This window comes from Anneissia japonica, unplaced genomic scaffold (genome assembly GCF_011630105.1).
Source record: "Anneissia japonica isolate Jap-2015-1 unplaced genomic scaffold, ASM1163010v1 scaffold16577_len186930_cov114, whole genome shotgun sequence".
Classification (NCBI taxonomy): domain Eukaryota; kingdom Metazoa; phylum Echinodermata; class Crinoidea; order Comatulida; family Comatulidae; genus Anneissia; species Anneissia japonica.
Window position 1 is genome coordinate 136,147 of NW_022698635.1, and position 24,513 is coordinate 160,659.

Here is a 24,513-nt window from a genome sequence, read left to right on the forward strand (position 1 = left end):
ATATATGTGTGTGTGTGTGTGTGTGTGTGTTTAATTATAGAGATACTTTTTCTTTCCAAATTACAAGTTGCGTTCGTCAGTTGTACAATCGTATACCTCTATCATATTATGCAATACCCACACAATTTTCATTTGTGATATTTCCTCTGTAATATGTTATAAACCACTTTTCTTTTATCCCTCAATCTGTAAACTTACCTTCAGGTTTAGTGATTGGTGGATGAGACTCTGACAGAGCTGAGAAATAATAAAAGTAAATGTCAATGTAAAACAATTTTAAATTACAAATGAGTGCGCTCTTTTGACTGCCTATAAATTATTCACTCTTATTGCAGAGTCTATAGGACCATTTGTTTAAGGTACTATATATTGTTGATGAATGGTAATGACGATTAATACTGTAAATTGTAAAGTTATTTTGTTTGTTTATTTTTAAATCTCTTCATTATTCTTCGCCAATGTTTATTGCGCAACTAATTCATCCTTATATTCCTAAGAGGTCTCTGAGATCTAGTTCAAAGTCTCTACTTGCTCATTCTATTCGCCCGTCAAAAAAGCATTATGGCAATAGTTCTTTTTCTTGGACTTCTGTCTTCCTTTGGAATGCTTTGCCTATTACAATCCGACAGGCAACCTCCATTGTTGGTTTTAAGGCAGCTTTAAAAACTCACCTTTTTAACATGTACTTTTCTTAAATTTCTCCTAGCATTTTTATTTTTTTTGTTAAGCGCATTGAGGCTTTAGCATAATGCGCTATATAAGAATAAAATGTTATTATTATTATTATTACAGCAGCCCTATAAAGGAGGCACCATTGGGACCAAACAAACGGCATGTTTTCATAGACTGAGGACAAAAATAAAATTCTTCTTCATAATTTTATATTTATTGACAGAAGAAATATAGTAGAATTGGAATTAATTTATACCAATAAATTGCAATGCTAATATAATTTATTAATATGAAATCAACAAAAATGTAATTAAGACTTAGTTGTATGTTCCTATATTAATAACCAAACATGTATGTTTAAAAATATTGTTCTTTCTATTTGATGCATGTTGCATGAATAGAGTAACGTCTTAGAAATGAGGGTGCATGTTATGGTATGGAAACAACAACAAAAAAATTCCATGATGGTAAAAATTAAATTATACAAAGGAAATAATTTGTTCAAAGGTATCAAAGTTGAATGATTATTTTTTCTTATAATGAGACTGCTGTAATTGTTGTGATACAACTAACTGTCCCCTTATATAAATAAGTCACAGCATTGATTTGACCACTTGGCACACTTACAAACTGTTCTCATCCCCTTAATAGTGTTCCAAAGGAGGGGTTCTACTGCACATTAAAATTAATGAAAGATATGAATTTAATATAAATATCAATGGAAGTGCTAATTAGCTTAAACTGTTTCATAAGCTCGTATTTGTGTTATATATATGAACAAATTGTGTTACCTGCTTGCTGCGGCACATCTTCAAATAATCGGCGGTAGCGTGCCACTTCCATTCCATCGCTTCCGCATCGCAGAGCATTTTTATCAAACTTTCGCACGATATGCATGTGAGCATTATTACAAATACAACGAATGTACCTTGTGACTTCAACTCCTCTTGCACCACTCTTACAAAAGACCTTTAATTCCATTTCGAGGAAATTAAGTACCTGAAGTAGAGAAACATATAGGATACACATGTGCATTTTTATCAATTTCTTATTTGTACTTTTTATGACCTTCTTTGCAGACAATTTGAAGTGGTGGCTTGTTAGACTCCATTGGAAAAAAGTAAGTCTTGTACTTTAATGGGTTATCTAGGCATCCCCACCATTCTGTTCGAAGGGTGTAATGTAAAAAAATAAATACAATAACATTTTTATATTATTACAAATGATTATATGTTTAAGGTGCAATTTTTTAATTTGGCTTTTGACTCGATGCAACTTGATGTTTGAATTATTTGATGTTTGTATTTTTTTTTTCATATGACGAAAAAATTTTAGATTACAATTGGAATATTTTACAATAAGAAATTGTTATCCAATAGCTTTCAGATTGTCAACATAAAAAAATGCAAAATGAATACACAAAATGTATTTATTATCAACACCGTACCTTCTTACACACTCTCGGCAAGGGTTCATCATCTTTAGTAAGGATCTTTTGTCGGATGATTGTTGTCTGCAAAAGACAAATAGCCTCTGTCATTTGAATATAATTAAGGAATGCAAGTATTTTAGTTTCTTCTGTGTTTATGCTCTTCATTCAATTTGGTAAAAACTTGAGGTCGTGGTTCAAAAACGTCAAGGTGCAAGTCGCTATTGTCCTAAGGCAAGACACTTTATCCATGTTTCTCCCTCAACCCAGAAGTATCATGATATGAATACCCGGTAGAATGTTGTGGCATTGATTGTACGTGTGCATGACATGTATACTCCTCATAGAGCTGGGAAGGTTGCACTTTATGTTGGTTTGCCGTTGCATATTATCCAGTGACAAGGGGTAATTGGAATTGGCGCTATATAAATCTTTAGCATTATTGGTATTAGCAAATACGTAATTGTTTTTGATGTACTCCGATTTTATTGACGATGGTTAGGATAATGATGATGATGATGATGATGATGATGATATCGTTCACGATATTGCAATTGCGCCCTCTATTTCATTTTAATACATTATCACCTAAGCGCGTAATTTTGATGTAGACGACGATTTAGAAACGTCAGATAATAGGCATTTTTCGTTTTGACTACGCGGCCAGTCTACTACGAACTAATACAGCGTAACAGACATCTGCGCATGCTCACAAACCTTACTGGCTTAATCGACGTTGTGACAGCTTCCGCGACAACGCCAATTTCTGAATTTGGCGTAGTGGCGACTACCCAATCAGGGGCGGATTTAGGGGGGGGCCGGCCCGGCCCCGGCCCCCCCTTTTGGGAGGTAAAAAAAGAAAAAAAAAAAGGAAAAAAAGAGAGAAAAAGGAAAAAATGATGGCCAAGAATGCCTCAAATGTTATGTTCGGGCGTCTAGAACACAAAAATTTCGCGGGGCATGCCCCCGGACCCCCTACGACAGTGTTGTTATACACATCTAGATGTGTCTCAATCGGCCCAACTTTCGGCCCCCCCTTCCGGCCCCCCCTTTTGGACATTTCTGGATCCGCCCCTGACTAATATTGACCAATCAGTAACTTTTTTGTTGTGGTTGCAATTTTCATCGCATCCGCGATCGAGCATTGTTCGTATAACAACTCCCTGGTTTAATAATGAATTAATTATTAAAACAAGTGAGTAATTAAATGTTTTATGAAGGCCTATTTATACACATGCAATAAATGAGGAATGAATAGTCACAACATAAAATTAGGTAAATCAGGGGATCTAGTGAAAAAAGGGCCTTAGGCTTAGGCTAGGCTAGCCTAGCCTTGTCAGGGTGGATTTCGGGTAAGAGAAAACACATTATCTGGTGCCGCTAGCTAGGGCATCCGCCCTTTATATCGTGGATCAAGCCTTGCTATATGAATACCTCTGTTTGAAATTGTTATTTTTTTGTACATCATCGTTGCATTTGGCAAATTGTCTGAGCAGGCCTGACACCCTCTTCTCCTGGTTAACGATTCTTTAACAGCTAGGCCTAGCCTAGGTAGATCCTAGCCAACAGCGAAACATCACTCAGTGTTTTCTGGAAACTTTTTATTTTGTATACAGTATTTGACTAAAGTTTTTTCTCACATTTCCTTTTACAAATATAAAACAAGGGAACATTGTTCTCTGTTAATAAAACCATGGTCGACTAACTCCCCTCCGTAGGCCTACGTACGTGTGCTGCGTCGTCGTAGTCGCCTTAAAAAAACGAAAACAGCTCTTGGTGTAGTACGCGAACAGAGGCTTGGCTTATTGAGAGCTCAAGAGTGAGTAGACAATTAATAGTTTTCTAATCTCCATAAAGTTAATTATTGTAGAATCAATAGATGAGGATTGGTTTAACATGTGAGTTGGCGATAATAATTTAGGCAGTATTTTGTGACAGCCATTCACTCATCAGTAGATAGGGCCTATAGCTGTGTTGCCCAGCGAAGAAACATGATTTAACTTATCGTGTAGTTCATTGATGATTTGATGCATGTTAATTTGATGTTTAATATAATCATTTTGATTGTGATGAACACTTAATGGTTAATGGCAGTTGATTATTAACAATGTTAAATACCCAGTATACATGCGGAATAGGCAAGTTAAAATATAATTACTAGTTGTGAGTGAGAGAAAATTGTTCAACTTCTGTCATTAGTAGGCCACCGCACTGTTACTACAACCTTACTCGCTAGGGTAGTCGTCACGCTTGAGTGATTTAGTATGCCGTTGCTATGCCAACGAGCTGCATAGTTAAAGCCTATGTTGTATTGTTTGTATCTTTACAGATTTCGAACATCTATATATAGATTAATGATATTACCGGTCATTAAAGTTTGAAATTGAGTTGACAACAACCAAGTGAGGGCGCAGTGTATTTTTGTGCTTTACGATGATGATGATGATGAAGATGATGATGATATGGAATGATGAGACGGTAGGTGATCATGATAACGAACGTGGTGATTGATAACGACAATTATAATAATGGTCATCAATGTAATTTATTGATGATTAAAGTAACGTATAGGCCCTACCTGGAACATACGACGATGCTTAATGGAGGCTACACTCAGAACGACACGGTGATCTTCATCGATATTCAACTCCACATGCTCATAAGATAGTTTAGGTTCATGACCTTCTACTTGGAATTCCTCAATGAATTTGGTTACTCCACGCTGGAAAAGATCGTCCGGTAGATAGCGACCAAAGTCGTGGAAGATTGAAACTGCACTCTTCCCATTAGCCTCAGTGGACAATGTATCTAAACGTTGAGGTTTCAAACGTGAAAGGACGTAGAAAATACGTCCACCATCCTAGAAGATAACAAAACAGCATTTTACGTTGCAAAATATTCGACAAAACAATCAAAATACACAAACATTATAATTCTAAATTTTACATAGTTTTGCATTGATGCGATAAAATATATATAATAAAGAAAAAAAATAACAGAAGAAATAAAAATACCGTTGTCATCTTTTTCTTACACACCAGTCCAAACTTTTGCATGAGAGATACGAAGAAGTCAAATGTCTTATCGGAAAAATTAAACCTCTTCCAGAGATGTCTTAACAGACGCTCCTCTAGGATCCCACAGTTCAATTTTTTCCAGGCATCTTTTAGTGCTGGATCCTGAAAGTTAAATAAAATTGCCCTTTTAAATTTAATGTGATAATTTTTTAACTGAAGACTAAACGATGTCCGATATGTACTGTCAGAAAAATGTGATCAAAATTCCGAATTTTCCCTTGGATATTGGTAAATATTTACAAAGCATTTGATTTATGAATGCTTAGTAAAGTGATTATATTATCTGATTATTTGTGATTTGGTATGTTGGTAGAATTTTTACTGACTTTTGTGTACAAGCCCCATATAGGCAATTCGCGCCATTTGGCTTGATTGGCTGCTAGGGACGCTATCGGCTGATATGGCTAACAATGATGGTCAACCTGGGCCTGACGATCTTGGCGCCAACAGACCTGTTGTGGTAGATGGGCTATTGTGTTTCATTGTGAATAATAACACAAAAAGGGTATATAATGGAAAATCGGTAAAAAAAAAACTGGGGAGGGGAATAGGAAGAGTGGTAGGGGTGGTTAAGCTTCTTATCATTAGGGTGCAAACTCACCCTAGCTTTGGTATTACTTTCATTCATACCGATAATCCTCTAAAATAATACAAATACAAAGATTCACAACTTACCTGTGCTTACAATTTTATATATTTTTCACAACCAGTTTTTATGCTACATCAGCCACAACCAAATCAATATCAAACAACACTTTTCTGTGCCATGTTTTTTACAATTTTATGAAACAATTTTCTGTTTAATATATGAATTTACTTATTATTTGATTGTTTTATTGGCAGAAAATAATTACAATATAAACTTCTAGTGAAAATATTTTAGAAATTACTACAGTAGCTTTCAGGTTTTTAATTACATGGTCAACCTCAAAATAGATATTTTTAATTATTTTTTTGTCTGATTCCTGCCAACGTATTTGACAATTTTACTTAAGATTCATCATTGTTTGGTTGATCATTTGTTTGTGTTTCTTTTCTGCATACCCATTGGTGGATTTGAATATAGAAGTGGTTTCTATTATTAAAATAACTATTAGATAATGAAGAAACTGACAGGAAGTTATTTAGCTTACCATAAGTTGAGGGTCAATAACAGTGATTATTGTTTTAAACATATCAACTATTCCCATCAGATCCAACACAACAATGTTCTTTAAGGCTTCGTCATCAGGATAGTACAGGATGTCGCCAATGTCGTGTAAATACTCAAGCAGCACTCTTTGAGCGTCTTGTTTGACCCCACACCGGTCAACTAATGCAATCACCTAACACAAAATATACCAAATGGGACAAATTTATTTTAATGTCAATTTTTGTAATTTCAATTATAGTATAAAAAAAGGAACTGATAAATAGGACTACTGAAATTTATCAATAATGAAGTGTAATGGTTATGCACATTGGCATCGCCCCTTTTTCATAGGATTCAAAGTGCCAAGAATCAGAGATACACAAAAAAATGAAGCCAATAACGATAGTTGATTTAGGTCAACCAAGAAGTATTAATACGTTTGATGAATTATATGAATAATTATATATCGTATAATGATCACGTCATACTGGAAAGATGGATGCTCTGTAATATTCAGTAGCCAGTAGTACAATTATCGCAAATTATTCTCCTACAATTCATCCTAAATTTAAATATTTAAGGGAACTTGTTAAATATCTAACCTCCTCCGTTGGTAGATAGATACGCTCTTTCAACTTCTGGATTTCCTGTTGAACAAGCAACCATTTTAAAGGCAGATTTCTAACCATCTTCTTCGAAAATTCCAAGATTTGCTTCATGATGTTAGAAGCATTGCTCCTGGAGAACGGTAGGCTGTTTTCAATAGCAAAGAACGTGGGAAACACCATTGCTTCATAAGGTTTGCCCTTCAATGCTTCTTGAATTTTGCGGAATAATCCTTCGGCCTGAAAAATATCAAAAAATAAATCATGGTTTATAACCTTTCGATAAATCGGACTTTTAATGAGGAATTTCTTTTATTTAATTTTCCCTTTAAAGTTGTGTTATTTTTCCCTTAACATGGTTTTCTTAATTGTTCTCTAATTTCTCCATTGTCTAAGTTCCCCTTATGGTAGTATTTAGTTACAAAAATAATTTTAATCATACTAATAATAAGTATTATTATTATTATTATAAAAAATGACATTAAATATAATAATACAAATATACCAATGCAATTACGGCGGCGGCGACGACGACAATGACAATAATAACAATAATAATAGTGTGTTTATGGTTTCAAGTGTTGCGATTGTACCAAGTGCTGTGAAAATGCAGTTGGATGTCATTTGATTTTTGATTTGAAAATGTTGGAACTTTATTTTGTTGGAATGTTCCAAAGTTTGGAACTATGAAAATGCTGTTTTGATACACAGTACTATGTAGTTTCAAGTGGGGTCGGTTGGGTGAACAAAGTGTTGAGTTGGCTGAATGAACAAAGGGTTGGGTTACTGAAGGTGCAAAAAAGATTGAAGATGTAGGCAGGAACACATCCTTTAACATCCTTTTAACGTCAAATAAATACATATCTTTACAGGCAACCAGTGTACATTGTGTAAAACATGAGAAATGTATACACTTCACTTGGTGAAAAGCTTTTCGTAGAAGCATTCAATAATAAAAATTAAATAATGATATAACGTTATAAAAAAAAATTGTTCAATAAAAAAAATTAAGAATCTATCTATCTCAACATCTGTTCAGCTATAAACCTGTTCCTTCAATCAAGCGGCCGCTAACACCACCAAAATTAAGTTAACAGCCTTGATTACATTAGGTCTGACCGTGAGTAGTTTGTGCGTGCCCATAGGACATCTATCTACAGTAATAATAATATAATTGTATTGTTTTATGTGTTCAAGCTTTACCTTAATTTTCTGTTCTTCTTCATTCCCTTCAAGGCTGCCTAGGTGCGTACCAATCACTATTACCGATGGTGAAAGTTGTCCATCATTCAGATCTGATTCTCTACTGTGTGTGTATACTGAACGAATCCAGAAAAGAATGAACTGAAGATTTGTCATTCGATGTGGGTACACATTACCCTTAAGTATAAAAAATACAACACAGTGTATATTAATCAAGAATAAAGACAATGAGAAAACATCTGTAGGGCCTATGTTTGGCAATTTTTAATAATCACATTGATAAATTTAGAATAGATCTACATAAAGATAGCCTAATTTCAATTATTGATTTAAAAAAAATCACATATAAAACCTGGTTGTTGAAATAAATATTAACAAGAATAGATGCTTACTGTTGTTGGATCTCTGACGCTGGCAGGGGCATCAAGGGCATCTTCTAGATTGAATACAACACAAACAATGGCAAAAGATACCATAAAAATCTACAAAAAATAATTATAAATTAATTAATATATACTTTTACTGTTTGAGACTGTAAACATCTCAAAATCAATAAAAAAAAAATGCTCATTTAAAAAGATCAATTTAAAAGTGTTATCAATTTACAGGTGTCATGCTACAATATTTATAAAATGATTATTAACTAATGTTTTAAGGGCAAATGCAAAAGAATATAGCAACGGTATTATTTACGTGGCTGATAAGTGGCATAGGAAAACATTATCTCGTTCTAATTTTTAAAAGAGTAAGTATTAACAACATTTGAAATACATTTTTCTAAGGACAAAAACTAAATTCCTTAAATAATGTCAAGATATTACTCTTTGTATCACATGGTACACTGGCTGGCCTCCAAAGTCCCAGATGTTCATGATAAAGTTGTTGCCAGGTTTTTGCTCCTCACTTGTTCCTCTTCTTGTGAACTTGATTTCATTTATTCTCTCCTGAACCTTTTTGGCTATTTTTTCTGGAATATTTGACTGTGTGTGTAGATTTTTTCGTCTTCGTTTAACATCTGGTTCAATTTCTGTATCCCTGGTGGCTTCTGATAATGATTGTCCTTAATGAAAAAATAAACTTAAAATTAAAAAGTTACATAATATAAAAAAACACTTACAATAGTGCTGCATACTGATGACTTAAATGAGAAAAGGTGAAGATAGTCTTTCACATGGAAATAGTAGAAAATGAGAAGGCTTACCCTCCCTGTATTCAGCCTCATCATCTTCGATTGCGGATGGTAACACATCCTTGAAACAGATATAAATTAAAAGCCTCAAAGAAAATGATTTTTAATGTCATTCTTATCAAAACAGCAAAGTGATGCTTCATTTACAGGATGAAACTGATTTTTTATAAAACTATGAGGAACTTTTTTGTGAGCATTAGGTAGTACTGGAGTTGCTCCTGGTGTCACAGGATTTAAACCTAGCAACCTGGGATTGCAATAAAGCATCTTAACAACCGAACACACTTAACTAAATACTTTAGATGACTTTTACCATTCACATTGTCATTACTAATATTATCGTTTAAGTATCACACAATATTAATAATTAATAATTTTAAAATCTCACTTTCCCTTGTGTTACTTCCCTTCTCTCCTCGTTTTCTTTCTCTAACAATTGATTCGTTATCGAACATACAATTTCATTTTCAAAGATATCAGCTGCTGAAAGTACAAAAAATTATTATATGTACTTGTATAAATCAATTATTTTGAATAAATAGAATTTAAATAAAAAATATCATGTCAATATTTTTTTTGTTTAAAAAATATTTTGAATGGCAATAATAAAAATTACAAATTAAAAAATTGAATTTCTTACATTGACTGTATGTTTCGGTCCAATTGAATTCATCATCTAAATCTTGGGTGCACACCATTGTCTTAGCAATTGCATCAGTAATGTTTTGATTTTGATTGAAACTAAAATAAAATTATATATCTCTAAATGTTATTGAGCTCTTTAATAATACTAAGTTTACATATGAAATATAGAAAGCATAACATTTATTGGTATAGATAGTAAAGGAAGTATACAAAATATTTTTATATCACGTAATAACATCACAAATTTAAAACTATAATTAACTTACGGATTCCTTAAAAATGAGTTGATGGTAGATGTTTTTCCTACTCTCTCAAGGCCCACGAAAACTGTTCTTCCTTGGTTAACCTCTGTTTTACCCTCAGACAGAGCTTTATTAAAAGCATTCAATGCATCTGCACCGCGAGCCAATATTTCCACTGGGACAATCCCCTCTTAAAAAAATAATATTGCTGGTTTATACTTTATTCAACTTACAAGACAAACATAATTTCAACACCTGGGCACGATATCCCTTTTTAATTATTGTTTTAAAAATACAATTAGGCATATATAATGAATTAAGGTTTTATATACATAATTTAACAAAAATACAATTATGTAATAATTATTACATTCATCAAAGCGTATCAAAATATTTTGAAATTCAAATTAAAATCTTGTTCCTTATATAAAATTATTCATATTAAATCAGCTGATGTGCTAGGTTAAAACCAATTGTCTGCACTACTAGAGTTGACAATTTATTGGAGCCCGACTGTAACACTTACTGCTCAATAGCATAAGGTACTAGTCAAGTATTGCCATATTTTTCATAACAGGTCTTATGCTCTTTTATTTTGTAGACAGAGGCATACTCAACTTTAATGCGCGGGAGTGTATTAAAAAAACACATAAGCTGAGTACATATGCATGTGTAAGTAAAGAAAATGTTCATTAGTGCCTAATAACGGTCGCTTGTAAAATTTAGACTTCAATATATGAATTAAAGGCGTTTGTTGATGAAGAAAAATAGTATAAAGCATGAACAAGTGAAGAGACAAACAAAAAAAATCAATTCTTTATAATAAGTATATAAAAAAAATATCGATGCAAAATACAGAAGTGTTACTGTTTAACTTCGAAAATTGACTGGGAATTTGTTTTTTTCATTCAAATTTGTTATTTTCAGTTATTGATTACTAAAATATAAAAATTCGGTGATTAAAATGTAAAATTTAAATTTTCAATAGCACATCGCATAAATAAATAGAAAGTTATACATGCATAGATCAGGATTACTTGTATCTTACAATCTATTTTACTCAGTGGCATAAGGCTGTGGGCGTGGGCCCTGTGGCTTTCTGAGACGGGACCCTCTTCGGTTGTGGTCGCCAATTCTATAAATAAATGATTTAATTAGGGGATCCAGTAGGAATTTGCAATAGAGGCGCTGAGGGAGGGACTTTCACAGATGGAGGGTCGGTACCACCTCATCGCCCACTATGGTTTGGCCTGAGGTAAGAAAATTAATGACTTAGTATGGCACCTTTAGATAACAGTATGGCACTGTAAGCCCCTTACAGACGGAGCTGCATACCGCAATATTGCGGTAAGCACACCAGCATAGGTTTCTGTCTGAAAGAGTCGATTCGCCAAGATGCCAGCTTCCTATAGTAGACCACCTGGGCACCTAGTAATATTGCTGCAATATTGCGGTAGCGGTTACTAGCTTGCTTTGTCCGAAAGGGTTAACTCGATATTAGCCTGGTTCACGTCGAACTTTATCTAGATATACCCGTCTTGAAACATGATACGATAATCCCCTAATTTCATTCGATGCCAAGTTAGAGCCAGATAAACAGCCAGCCAGTTTCAGGGCGGGCCGTCGACGTCACACGGTGGAAAGGCTTGTTTAATAAAACATCTACTGTATTTTACGACCTCTAGTACCAAGTGGTATTCGTTCAAAAAAATGTGTGAACTACTGTAGGCTAGAGAAAGTGTGAGTTTCCACTACCTAACCTAGCCGACCAGTACAAACCAACGACAGTGCAGCAGCGTGTTCTATCGCAATCTAAGTACAGTACTGTAGTAGGTTCTCTAGGCACTAGCTAAATTTACCTTCGATAAAAAACGAATTATTTTAATCGCTAGCTAGCATTCTTCCATTTAACAAAATATTGTTTTAATTTTCATTAAAACATCTGTATACTTTATGGACCTTTCTGTCCTGTTTTGTAGTGTTTAGATCGCTCAATTGTGTTTTTTACATGCACTTCGCGAAAATCTAGCTTCGCGGTGTTAAATAAGTTGCTGACTTAAACACACTTTTTTATTTCGTCATCGTAAACATGCGCTCATTTTAACGATTGGCGTTGGTGGTAGTTCATTGAAACTGAATTAATAGCGACTATTAATAGCAGAAATGGAAAAGATTGAATTGTCAATAAATAAATACAACAAATCTGATTTTATTATTAAGAAAAATATACATTATCACTTTGAAAAATGTACGCAATCGGACTTTTTAACATTATTACTTGGTCGATGATGCAAAGGTCATTAGTAATATCGACTATTCGTAAAACGGACGTTTGCTTGGTTTTTACCCATAATATTACAAATATTTTCTGAAAACCAGACTAATGAGACTACTTCGATGCTGTTGTTAGCATTGTTGGAGTACGTTTGTTACCAGCCAGAAGATGATATGGTAGTACAATACAACAACGCTGGCTTAGATGCCTACGTTACGTAATCGTGTCCTTATAATCAGAGCCGACTTTACCGGTAAGCAAGTTAATTTACCGTTATTCTAGTAAAGTTAAGTCACTTAACTTAAGTCACTTAAGCCTTTTATCTAGCTATAATTGAGTGGTTCACGTCGAACTTTTAACTTAGTCTAGTTAAGTGGATGTATACCTAGATAAAAGTTCGACGTGAACCAGGCTATTGCTGCATTTATGCATAAACAAATAAGGTTGAAGTTAAAACAATTGAGGTCGGTGGAATTGAACTTTTTCCCTTCCCATTTTTCGTCGCCATTGTTCAACTGCTCGAAATTCCAATCTTCTTCGCCTTAAACATGATATTTCAAATTGCTCTAGCCGAAATAAGAATATTATGTTTTTGTAATGCACATACATAAACAGAGCCAAGCAACAGTTACACAACAACAGCTTGATCAGGTGCCATATTGACAAAAATGTAAACAAAAAAATGTCGCCCTTTGTGTTTTTAACCGTCAATAGTACGCCATTCTATAAGATCCTTTCGGTTATAAAGGGGCTTTGTGAAAGGGGCTTTAAAGTCTGAAATCTGCCTAATTAATATTTGTAATTAATCAGAGGTCTAATTATTGTCGACACAAAATCAATTCAGTAGAGTTTCGAACCGGATTTACTCGCTCTTACCTGCCAGGCGCTAACTTGTGGTTTGTTTCTGCTGAGCAAAAAAAAATACCATTTGTTTTTTCAAGGCAGAAACTGGCCAAAATAACACGGTTAGGAATGCTTGAAAAATGTGTTCGTTATGAAAAACACGTGTTTTGTCGTACATATTTCAGCTGCAACGGAATAATGTGCTAGTTATGACCAGTCGGTGTTCCAAATTGACCGCTTTGTTGGTCCGATCCTTTGTTTGCTGAAAATTTTGGGAGAAGGGGAAAAAAATGAAACAAACAGGATGACATACTTTAGCCTTACCATAATTGTTTTTCATATTTCTAGGTGTGGTATTTACTGTTTTCGCAGTGTCACAAGAGAGCGGAATTAATAGGTCCATGATTTGCGTAAGAACGTATGATACGGATTGCCGGGAAATCTGAAATTCAGGGGCAGATCCGTGAAGAGACTCAATGAGAGTGGGTCTTGAGTACGATAGCACATGGAAAATATAAGCCATTTAGGAGCGTTAGCTCCAGTTTTCGAAACAGTGGATATTAAATTGGAAATAGCCCTATGAACAGCGATAGCTAAAAATAAGAAGGTATATACGGTAGTGTGCTAAGAAAGCCGAGTTTATGTATTTTTCAGGAGTCAGTACAGACCGTAAGTTGTAAATAAAGAATTCGTGTGCTAACGCTTTGTTCTAATAGATTTTACTTAGCATATCAATTTATAGTTTGTTTTATCTTATTATTGATTATCATATTATAAATTTTATTAGAATGTACGTAATTGATGGTTAATCCTTGATTATAACGCTGTATTGCTCGCTCAGATATTAGAGTATTAGCTGATATTTTATTATGATCAGTAATATTATTATTATTGTTACTATTATTATTATTATTATTATTAATGTAACTGTTAACGCATAATCTGTAAACGTCATATGCTGTGATTGATGTGTATTCCAGGGCTCCTCTGCTAATTTTAATTTGAATTTCAGAAACTGAATGGAAAATATTGTCTGTCTGATTGGATAAAGGACACTGAATTTCGGTGTCTTCATACAAACAACAGACCTGACACAAAAGCTGGAAACGAGATGCACAAGAGCGAGTTGAGACACTGGCAATAGAAACATAAATGCTGTTATTGATGATGTTTTTACTGATAATTAAGTGTAAATTGTAAAACCAAAAATGATGTACTGTCTTGGAGTAAAACTTGTAAGTAAAATGATTTTTTTTTTTTTTTTTTTTGTGAATTTTCGAGTATAAAATAAAGCATAGGCCTACGGAGTAAAATGTGATAGCAAACTAACGATGTGAGGAAGAACTGATCTATTTAAATTTTGACTAAAAAAAATCATAGTAATATTCACAGTTTAAATGGACAATGCTTTGCAATGTAATAACATAATTTCGTATATTTATTAACAAAGGAATTATATAACTAAATAAGTAATTCAATTTCAAAGGGTTGTGAATGCAATGTTTATTAAATTTATAACAGCTATTAAAAGTTCACATATTGCTAAAAGAACTTTGTCCTTATAATTTGACAGACAAGATATAATTTTTTTCTTTTATGTTTTAACGACAAATCAACGAATGTATGTATTATGTAAAATTTATGAAAAAATTGTTTATCTAAAAAGGACATGGGATGTGTGGTTTTAAACAATGTTTATACCAGTAGGACAAAAAAAATCACATCAATATTACTGATTTTTTTAAATATTGCTATCAATTTGTTGTTTTGTGAAAGTTTTTTTTTAATAACAGGCTTCAATGTGTGCATTATATTGATTCAAATGATTATTATTGAAATTTTTATTGTTGTTGCTTTTACTATTTTTTTTTATTACAGGATGTGTGCATTATATGGATTCATATGAATGTTTTTGAACCTATTATTTTTGCTGCTTTTGCTGTTACCGTTCTTATAATTGCTATTAGTAATATAAGTTATCCAATTAATTTGAAGAAGTCAATAAAATTACACTGAACTACTCAACACTGATTACAATGAATATTGCAATTTTATGAACTGCTTACTGTGTAATATTTTTAAAAGGGAATCCTTCTGCGCTGCCCTACTAGTATCATAGTACTCCTCACATGTATTCAGCATATAGATATCTGCTGGAGTCTGACCTCGCTGTAACAGCAATCATAAATCAAAAGTCATGAATTAAATCAATATCAATCATACGTAATGTTTTATACTATGTAACACTAATTAACAGTGATAGCAAAACATAATTAAAAAATATGCCACACTTCTTTAGTTCGTAACGTGTTGACACATTAATTGATTAGAGCGAATACATTGCCTGTAAACAATGGAAACACTTTAATATTGCGCTACAATTTCTGTATAAGTGATCATCAGCAATTGCTGCTTTTTAATACTGTAATTCAAACCATATGCAACTTGAATTTTGTTTTTATTTTTGTTATTATTTAAACTTTTAAAAATTGTAATCATCTTATTCACTACCACTGAAATCACTAAGCACATTTGAAACCAACATCACTATCATCTGCTTCCTCATTATCAACATGTACCATATCATCATCTCATCATCAAGTGCTGTTGATATTCCTTCAATGCAATGCTACCTATACTGCAGCATTCTGCAGCATAAGATGAATGTAACGACGGTGGTGATGATAGTGACAAATATAGTCACTATCATTACCATCGTCGTTACCTTCATCATTATCATCATAGGAATATAATGCAATTATTATCTACATGTATATAATTAGTCCAAGAGCTGCGAACACCCCCTGTACCACCCCCCCCCCCTGCTTTATATCTGTCATTATTATTTTTAGTTGCCTATATGTATAAGGCTCAAGGAACACCTTGTTACTCAAGCAATTTCTGGTTGCCAGTACCCGTAAACCGATATCAAAGATAGGTACTTTTGTGGGATATTTTGGGGATATGGGTATTTTACATCGTCATAACTTCTGGTAAATTGTACATATATAATGTATTTAACACCAAAATGTAGGAAATTTTTTTCAAAATGTGTCAATAAACTTTAACATTTGATTATGTATTCGTTGATACAGTGTAAGGTTAAAGGTCAAGCTAAAATGCAAATATTTAAATAATGCGTTATATACAGCTATTACTCATGCATTAAAAAACTGAACAGACAAAATGTAACATGTATTTTTACTTTTGAGTAGATTATTCCATAAAAAAAGTTACCTGCCATATTATGCATAATAAAATGGATATTTACCTTATACGGTATATGGCATTATATTCTGGTGTCAGAAGAGCTGTTCAGTACACACATGATTAAGTTTTGTAAAGGTTAACATCAGAAATACTCTTAATTATCTTCAGAATCAGAACCAGAAGCATAAAAATGATCATCTTCGTGGCTAAAAATTCTCATCATCATTGCTATCAAAGTTTGGTTGCTCATAGTTACGATAGAAGCAAGGTCCTTTGGCATTATCTCCTGGTGTGTCCATTGGAAGTTCACACCATCTGCTCCTTTAATCCATCTAAGTAGGGTAGGTTTTGATAGGTGGTGGTATTGCTCCAGCGACATTCGCCATATTGAAGTTTAGAAGTTGCACAGTTTTTTGTGAAGCTGTAGACTTGACTTGCAAGGAGGCAGAAGGCTGATATCTATGCCAACATCTGTGCTGAGAACTTGCTTTTTGAGGGTCAATCTCTGAATGAAACGTTGATGCCTGCAGTTGTTTATCGTTGGATTGCATTTCTTCGTTGATTTTGAACCCATACTTTTGGCATGTAATTGCCTCTATAGAACTAATCACATGATCAGGAATAGTTCTTCAAAATTTTTCACATTCTCTTGCAATACTAGAACATGCAAACTTTGGCAAATTCCCTTGCAATACTGGGACATGCAAACTTTGGCACATTCCCTTGCAATACTGGGGCATGCAAACTTTGGCACATTCCCTTGCAATACTAGGATATGCACACTTTGGCACATTCCCTTGCAATACTAGGACATGCAAACTTTTGCACATTCCCTTGCAATACTAGGACATGCAAACTTTGGCACATTCCCTTGTAATATTAGGATACACAAACTTTGGCACATTATCTTGCATTACTAGGACATGCAAGGCATTTCTTGAAGCTCAGACAAAAAGGTAACTATAAAATAAAAAGTGATGACAGCAGTGGGGTGCACCTTTTCGGTTCCTGTCCCCTTGACTAAATTCTCCTCTTCATCATTCTCCTTATCGTCATCATTGCACTCCTCCACGCACCTTATCATCCTCATCCTTATCTCCATAAGATTTTTTTTGCATTTTAATATGTAATTTTAAACTCCACTGGAAATTGGCTGGACTGGTGGTAGCCACTGTGTGTGCGCAAAACCGTGGAGATCTCTAGGTCGCCGGTTTAATTTCCATCTCTGCCTCTCATTGTGTTTCAGCTGGAGGGCTGAAATAGCCTACAAGTTACAATAGCGCACCATCTTTCGGGTGAGACGTTTAAGCCGTTGGTCCATGTGCATTTATGGCCCATGTGTGCATGTTAAAGAACGCAGTACACTCTTCGGAAAAGAGTAGGGGATTGTCTCCTGGTGTACACAATCACCACCAGAAGGACCCCGCTCGAAATAAGTCTTCTTCTAGACTTTCGTAGGCTATTCTTGGTTTTCACACCGAATAATTTCAATCCAATCCAAGGCAATATTAAATGCATTTTTGTAAAAACATATCAAAATCATAATATTTTCAAGTTTTAAATAGACAATGCATAACTATGCGATTAACTTTGGAACAAAATTGAGAATGAATTCAAAATAAAATTTTATTTTCTTGGATAATTGCTCACTACATATCATATTTATTTTACCTGATTCAATAGACTCGGGTCAGCTCCAGCATGTAACAATGTTTGGATTCCCTCCTCGTGAACTTTGTATTCCTGATCATATTCCAACAATTTGTGAAGTGGAGTGTTGCCAACCTGCAACATAACAACAAGTAAAGATTGTAATCAATGGCAGCTAGCTTATATGATACACATTTTTATTTACCAAAAACAATAACATAAACAATGAATAACAATAAATTATAATCTAATACCTGTCAAATGTGTCAAATTAACCAATCATCTCAGTTTGTTAATTAGAAAAACATAAGGTGAATTAAAGAATTATTACGTTAAATTGGCAAGATTTTAACAATAATGTATCAGAGTAATAAAAATAATACAATTTCTATTTCAATTATTTCATTCTTTCATTCATTCTTTATTTAGCTTTTTATAAAAAATCACATTACAATTTGCACATACAGTAAAATAAAAATTCACAATACAGATTAAAACTGAAAATCTAAGGAGGCAATGATTAACAAAAGCAATTAAAATCGCTGTAGCTCACAAACTAGTTAATCCATCCTTAGAGAAAGTGCAATTTAAAACAGAAGATATAATAATATATAATAAAAATTTATAATACTTAAGATTAAAGAAAAACAGAGGAAATTTAAAAATGTGACTTAATCATTATTGCAAAACGAAAAAATTGAATTTAAAAATCTAATACCTGTCAAATGTGTAATATTAAATAACCAATCATCTCAGTTTGTTAATTAGAAAAACATAAGGTGAAGAATAAAAGTTATGCATACAATTAAACAAACAATACAATTAATAAAGATCCTAAATAATATAATATATATATATTTATAGCAAGATAAATATAATGTAAAACTACGAATTAAAATTTGATTAAATACTGTTTTTAATATAGGCCTAGCTCTTCCACAATGTTTATTTTTTTATTATTTGCTACAAGCACCAATCACTTTTCAAGGTAATGTACGGGTGCGTACTTTTGGTCCGAAGGGTCATTGGTCCGAAGGCCCATTGGTTCAAAGGGTCTTTGGTCCGTAGGCCCTTGGTCCGAAGGGTCTTTGGTCCGAAAGCCTATTGGTCCGAAGACAGTTGGTCAGAATTATTGACCTTTTTAAGGAATGCAGGTTATACGGCAGTAAAACAATTCCTTACAATTTATGGAGTATATTAATAAAGATCACTTTTCATTTTTCCCTAACAACATATAAGGCCAAGTAATAAAAAAAATACTAGTTTCTTGTCACCTCCCGCATCCATTTTCGCTGCTCACCATTTAAAAAATAAATTTATTTTCTTTATTTAGCGAAATGTACGAAAATATGGCTCACATCATTAAAATTCCTCTAATAATAATAATAATAATTTATTGGGAAACTAAACTTTTGAAACAGTGGCACACTTCACATGATAAAGGTGCGTCCAAACAAAAATAATAATACTACAAACAGAATAAAATACACTAAAGAAAACAAAGTATAAATTGAGTAACCGTCACTCAAGCATTTGACAAGCACCCCACCCCCAGCCAATACCCACCCTCATCAAAGTATTATAAGCAATAATGCCTCTCAATAGTCATGTCAATCTACTTAGTGACCCTTATTCAATTAAAAGTAAATACAATATATAATACGAATTAAACAAAAAATTCTACAAGTAGTAAAAATGACAAAGGAAAATGAATAAAAAAAGGATAATGAATAAAAAATAGAAAGAAAGAAAAAGAAAACTAAACACCTTATTAGCAGAAACAATATTCTAAGTACCCTTATTTCCCCCCCCCCCAAACTATGCATTTACCTCTACCGCTTACAAAAAAAAAAAAGAAACCTAGGCAACATACATCAAAAATAGTAATGCAGGAAAGAAAACAAGAAATCTCTCGATCGTGGATAGGGAGATGTTTCCAGTGATAATTTCAATTGAACTATTACCAGTAGTAGTGTAAATTAAAACTCAATGTACTATGACACGAATCATATCTAGTGCTTATTTGCATTTAATGTGCAGTGGCGGCAATACAGTCGGCCACAGGGGTGGAGAAAAATTCCCATTAGAAAACTTGTATCTCCCAGTTTTCCCCCCACCCCTCCAGAAGAGTAGAAAAAAACAATTCGTCATTGAGAAAAAATATATATGTATTTTCTACATATTAATAGACTATTGTCTATTTAGAGTCGATTGAATATCTCCCTGAAACCACTAAATTATCACATTTTCCGAGGGATCCGAAACAGTTTAATCGACACGCGACCACACTCACTCTGCTCTCGTCGGGGAACTTACCCCCCTCCCCCCAAAAAAATCATACCTTGCCCTTCATTTGCCCCCACCCCAGATGCTATCGCCGCCACTGTCAATGTGTCTACTTTGTAAAAGTGAGAAAGTAGTTAACTGTTTCTAATCGGCCATAAGTAAATAAATCTGTTAAGATTTTCAAAACACTGGATGGAAGTTACTTGAATTCCCCTATTGTTATTAAAACTTTTCTGTCTCCTGATTGGACATTAGGAAGTTATACTTACACGCCATTCTCTTGGAATCTTTTAAATTTATAATAATTTGTTAAAAATATACATAAACTGAGCTGACATGTCATGCTAGCAATAACTATATATTGTTAGCCAATATACTGCTCCCCCCCCCCAATGGCAAAAGGGCATGACTGAAATTTTTGGCGTAAATTAGTTATATAGCCTAGTGGGGTCAGTACATCATGTTACACATGTTGACACAAACAAAATTGTAAAAAAGTGTCCCATGGGCTAGATCGAGGCATGTCAAAAGGGCATAACTACACAATTTTCAATAAATTCCAAAAGGCAAAAGGGCATAACTGCAAAGATAGGCTGTGATACGCTGAAGCGTGACGTTTTTTCAACAGTCAACCAATCAGAAGAGAGCTTTCTCCCTAGTTACAATGAAAGTCGCATGTTAAGCTTAATTTTTTTTTCTTATTATTCTTACTGTTTGTGTACTCACAGTTTGTAAAATAGAAATTGGTTAAATAGTAAGATTCTTTACAGTAGCATATGTCTAGTTAATATTAGGCAAACATGGTAAGTCTAGTTAATTTATGCTAAATAATCTTGCCTTACTTTGAATGGCATGTAGTTTAATACTATGCAAATAAATCTATGGAAAAATAATAACTGTTTATTGAAAATAATTAACCATGGCAGAATACCAATTCACATTTTAACTAGAAATAACAGTAAAAAGAGGGACAACTAAAACGATTAGTTTGCAAATAACTGTGGCAAAGAGGCACAACTACAACGTTCATTTATAGCAAATGGCATAACAAAAAGGTATAACTTCACAGCTAACTCCAATAAAATGTGTTAACTAAGCAAACAACAACCTACTTTTCTATCTAAATCTAAATATATAAAATATTTTTTAAATATTTTATTAGAATATAAAAACAAAAATATTCGTAATAATTTTATTATTACTTGAATTTGGATCATAGAGTAGAATTGCTAATGCTAATAATAATAATAATAATAATAATAATAATAATAATAATAATAATAATAATAATAATAATAATAATAATAATAGGCCTAATTTATATATTGTAATTACAAGACTTAAAATATATATTTATTAGTTTACTTTGTAACTAAAATTTAAAATAATTGTAATGCTTGCTTTACGTACAAATGGAAACAGTCACACGCGCATTCTAAATAAACAGCAGTTATATTTCACATACGCATGCATCCTTCACGCAGTGGCGTAACGCCTATGCGCCCTTTTGTGGGGCCCCTGACCCATGGGGATCACTAAGGCCCCTACCCACTGGGTCCTCGATATAGCACCTTGAGCCAAAAAGGCTTTGTTGATACATAACAGCATACTAATGTTAATTCTCTTTCTCGTTTGTATACTTAGTTAGCCTATACTTGGGTTTTTGATCGTTTGTAATTTTAGCATTTATTAATGCGTTTTTTGGTATTATTGTACATTTATTTGGTAGTTTATACATGATTAACATATGAAATCATATATTGAATGTTTTTTTTTGAATAATTTGACTTAAAATTGCGTTGAAAGGAACTAAACTGTGTACTTATATCCTTTTGCCAAAGTTTGTCAACATGTCTTGAATCATAAAACCTACGGCAAAAGGGCATAACTGACATTTTTAGAGAATAATACGCATGACTGCTGTGTTCACCCTTTATACTGTGTATATGAATATTCATTAGTTCGATATGACACCAGTTCTTGGTGGATTAGTTGCGTACGTATATAGCACACTTTTAGCTAAATAAAGCCTCTACACGCTTGTACATTGGTTTCGACAATAAATGTACAGTATTGTTTATATACACCAAAGAGTTTGTGACTTTATGTACAAGAGTGTCGACTACAATGCCTGCTGTAAGCTGTCCAATCGAGGAATGCCCATACACCATGCCGGATGGACTAGAAGACGCGGTAGTCGCTGCACTATTAACTGCACATGCTACCTCACACACAGTTTCAAGCCAGGCTAAGGTTGAACGGGTTAAATGGCCCTCGATCACATCAGCGGGGACCAGTGAAGATTGGGGTTACTTCCTTTCAAGATGGAAGGAGTATGCTAGTGCCACCAATGTTACTGGCAAGGAAAGAATCATTCAATTGCTGCAGTGATGTGACGAACAGAGAGATCTGATACGCTCAACCGGGGACATGCTGACCGAGAAACCGGAAGATGAGATAATTGCGGGCATACGAAAACTTGCTGTTAGAGAGTAAAATATCATGGTTGCGCGTGTAACTCTCCAAGACATGCGCCAAGATAGAGATGACATTATACGTTCATTTGCTGCACTTCTGCGTGGACAAGCATCGGTCTGTAAATTTGTTATTAAATGTACTACCTGCCAGACTGACCTCTATTACTCTGATGAGATGGTGAAAGATGTGTTATTCGTGGCATTGCCGATCAGGAAATTCAACTTGATCTCTTGAGGTGAGCGTGACCAAAACATAACTTTGGAAGCTGTGATATCATATGTTGAGGCAAAGTAAGCCGGAAAACGTTCTTCAACCCGTCTTATAGATGCAAGTGCTTCAGCTAGTAGCTCATACCGTCAACAGCAAAAGCAGTTTTCAATGGCCAATAGTGATCCCAACTGTACCTATTGTGGACATAAGGGGCATGGATCAAGGGCTTCCCCACCCATACGTAAACAGTCCTCTCCTGCCTATGGTAAGGCGTGTTCAAAATGCGGTATTAAGCATCACGTTGAGTCAGTATGCCGATCTTCATCGAAGAAGAGAGTTGCCGCATTGCATGAAGGTGATGCTAGCAGCACTACAATGTTGTGTACAACCTTTCATCATAATCTCCTAAGGTAATTACAATCGACCATCATCTATACCACGAATTAAGTGACATTTGGATTCGAAGACCTGCAAGACCACACCCATTCACTGAACTAACACTACAGGCTATCCCGGAAGATTATGAAGCACTTGGATATCGCCGTTTGGTGGCCACTCCAAAGGTCAGGGTCTCAGTTATGGCTGATACCGGGTGTTAAAGTTGTTTGGCAGGTGTCGGAATACTTCGCCGGCTAAGAATGAAACACAAAGACCTTATACCAGTGTCTATGCAAATGAAAGCTGCCAATAACGTCGGAATTAAAATACTTGGTGCTGCAGTTCTCCGATATAGTGGCGTAGACACATCAGGTGATACAGTAACTACCAGGCAAATAACTTACCTGACCGACAGCTCAGATAAGTTATTCTTAAGTCGAGAGGCATGTCTGGCGCTTGGCATAATCTCCAAATCCTTTCCAACAATAGGCGAGACACCAAAGCCAATAGAATCTGTGAAGGAACATCTGTCGGTCCATGAGCTCGACACACGAGTATGCAAGTGCCCTGTCAGGCGAGCACCGCCACCCTTACCAAGGCAATTAGCTTGTGAAGCCACCAAGGAAAATCGGAAGCGCCTTGAAAATTTTCTCCTAGAATATTACGGATCCAGCATATTCAATGTTTGTGAACATCAACCACTCCCTCGTTTGAAGGTGACACCCATGAAATTGATGATTGATCCGGACGCGAAGCATGTGGCTTATCATACACCTGTTCCTGTTCCTCTTCATTGGCAAGAAGCAGTCAAAGCTGGCCTCGACCAAGATGTCAGACTTGGGATTATTGAACCTGTTCCTGTTGGTGAACCGGTCACTTGGTGTCACTGCATGGTTATCTGTGCAAAGAAGAATGGCAAGCCCAGACGCACAGTGGACTTGCAGTCATTGAATGCACATGCCACACGAGAAACTCATCATACACAGTCA

General features: G+C 34.3%; 1 protein-coding gene across 1 annotated transcript in view; it reads right to left on the minus strand.

Moving 5' to 3' along the window:
- LOC117102722 overlaps positions 1 to 24,513 on the minus strand; it is a 38,113-nt gene that overhangs the window by 3,333 nt on the left and 10,267 nt on the right. Inside the window, exons 3-18 of the mRNA XM_033243125.1 lie at positions 18,194 to 18,307; positions 15,379 to 15,481; positions 10,219 to 10,384; positions 9,948 to 10,048; positions 9,696 to 9,790; positions 9,320 to 9,368; positions 8,940 to 9,178; positions 8,511 to 8,600; positions 8,119 to 8,295; positions 6,913 to 7,155; positions 6,312 to 6,503; positions 5,116 to 5,280; positions 4,680 to 4,961; positions 2,120 to 2,185; positions 1,464 to 1,671; positions 199 to 309 (exon numbers count right to left, since the gene is read on the minus strand). Coding sequence (XP_033099016.1) covers positions 199 to 309; positions 1,464 to 1,671; positions 2,120 to 2,185; positions 4,680 to 4,961; positions 5,116 to 5,280; positions 6,312 to 6,503; positions 6,913 to 7,155; positions 8,119 to 8,295; positions 8,511 to 8,600; positions 8,940 to 9,178; positions 9,320 to 9,368; positions 9,696 to 9,790; positions 9,948 to 10,048; positions 10,219 to 10,384; positions 15,379 to 15,481; positions 18,194 to 18,307 — 2,401 coding nt within the window. The remainder of the gene's footprint in view (positions 1 to 198; positions 310 to 1,463; positions 1,672 to 2,119; positions 2,186 to 4,679; positions 4,962 to 5,115; positions 5,281 to 6,311; positions 6,504 to 6,912; positions 7,156 to 8,118; positions 8,296 to 8,510; positions 8,601 to 8,939; positions 9,179 to 9,319; positions 9,369 to 9,695; positions 9,791 to 9,947; positions 10,049 to 10,218; positions 10,385 to 15,378; positions 15,482 to 18,193; positions 18,308 to 24,513) is intronic.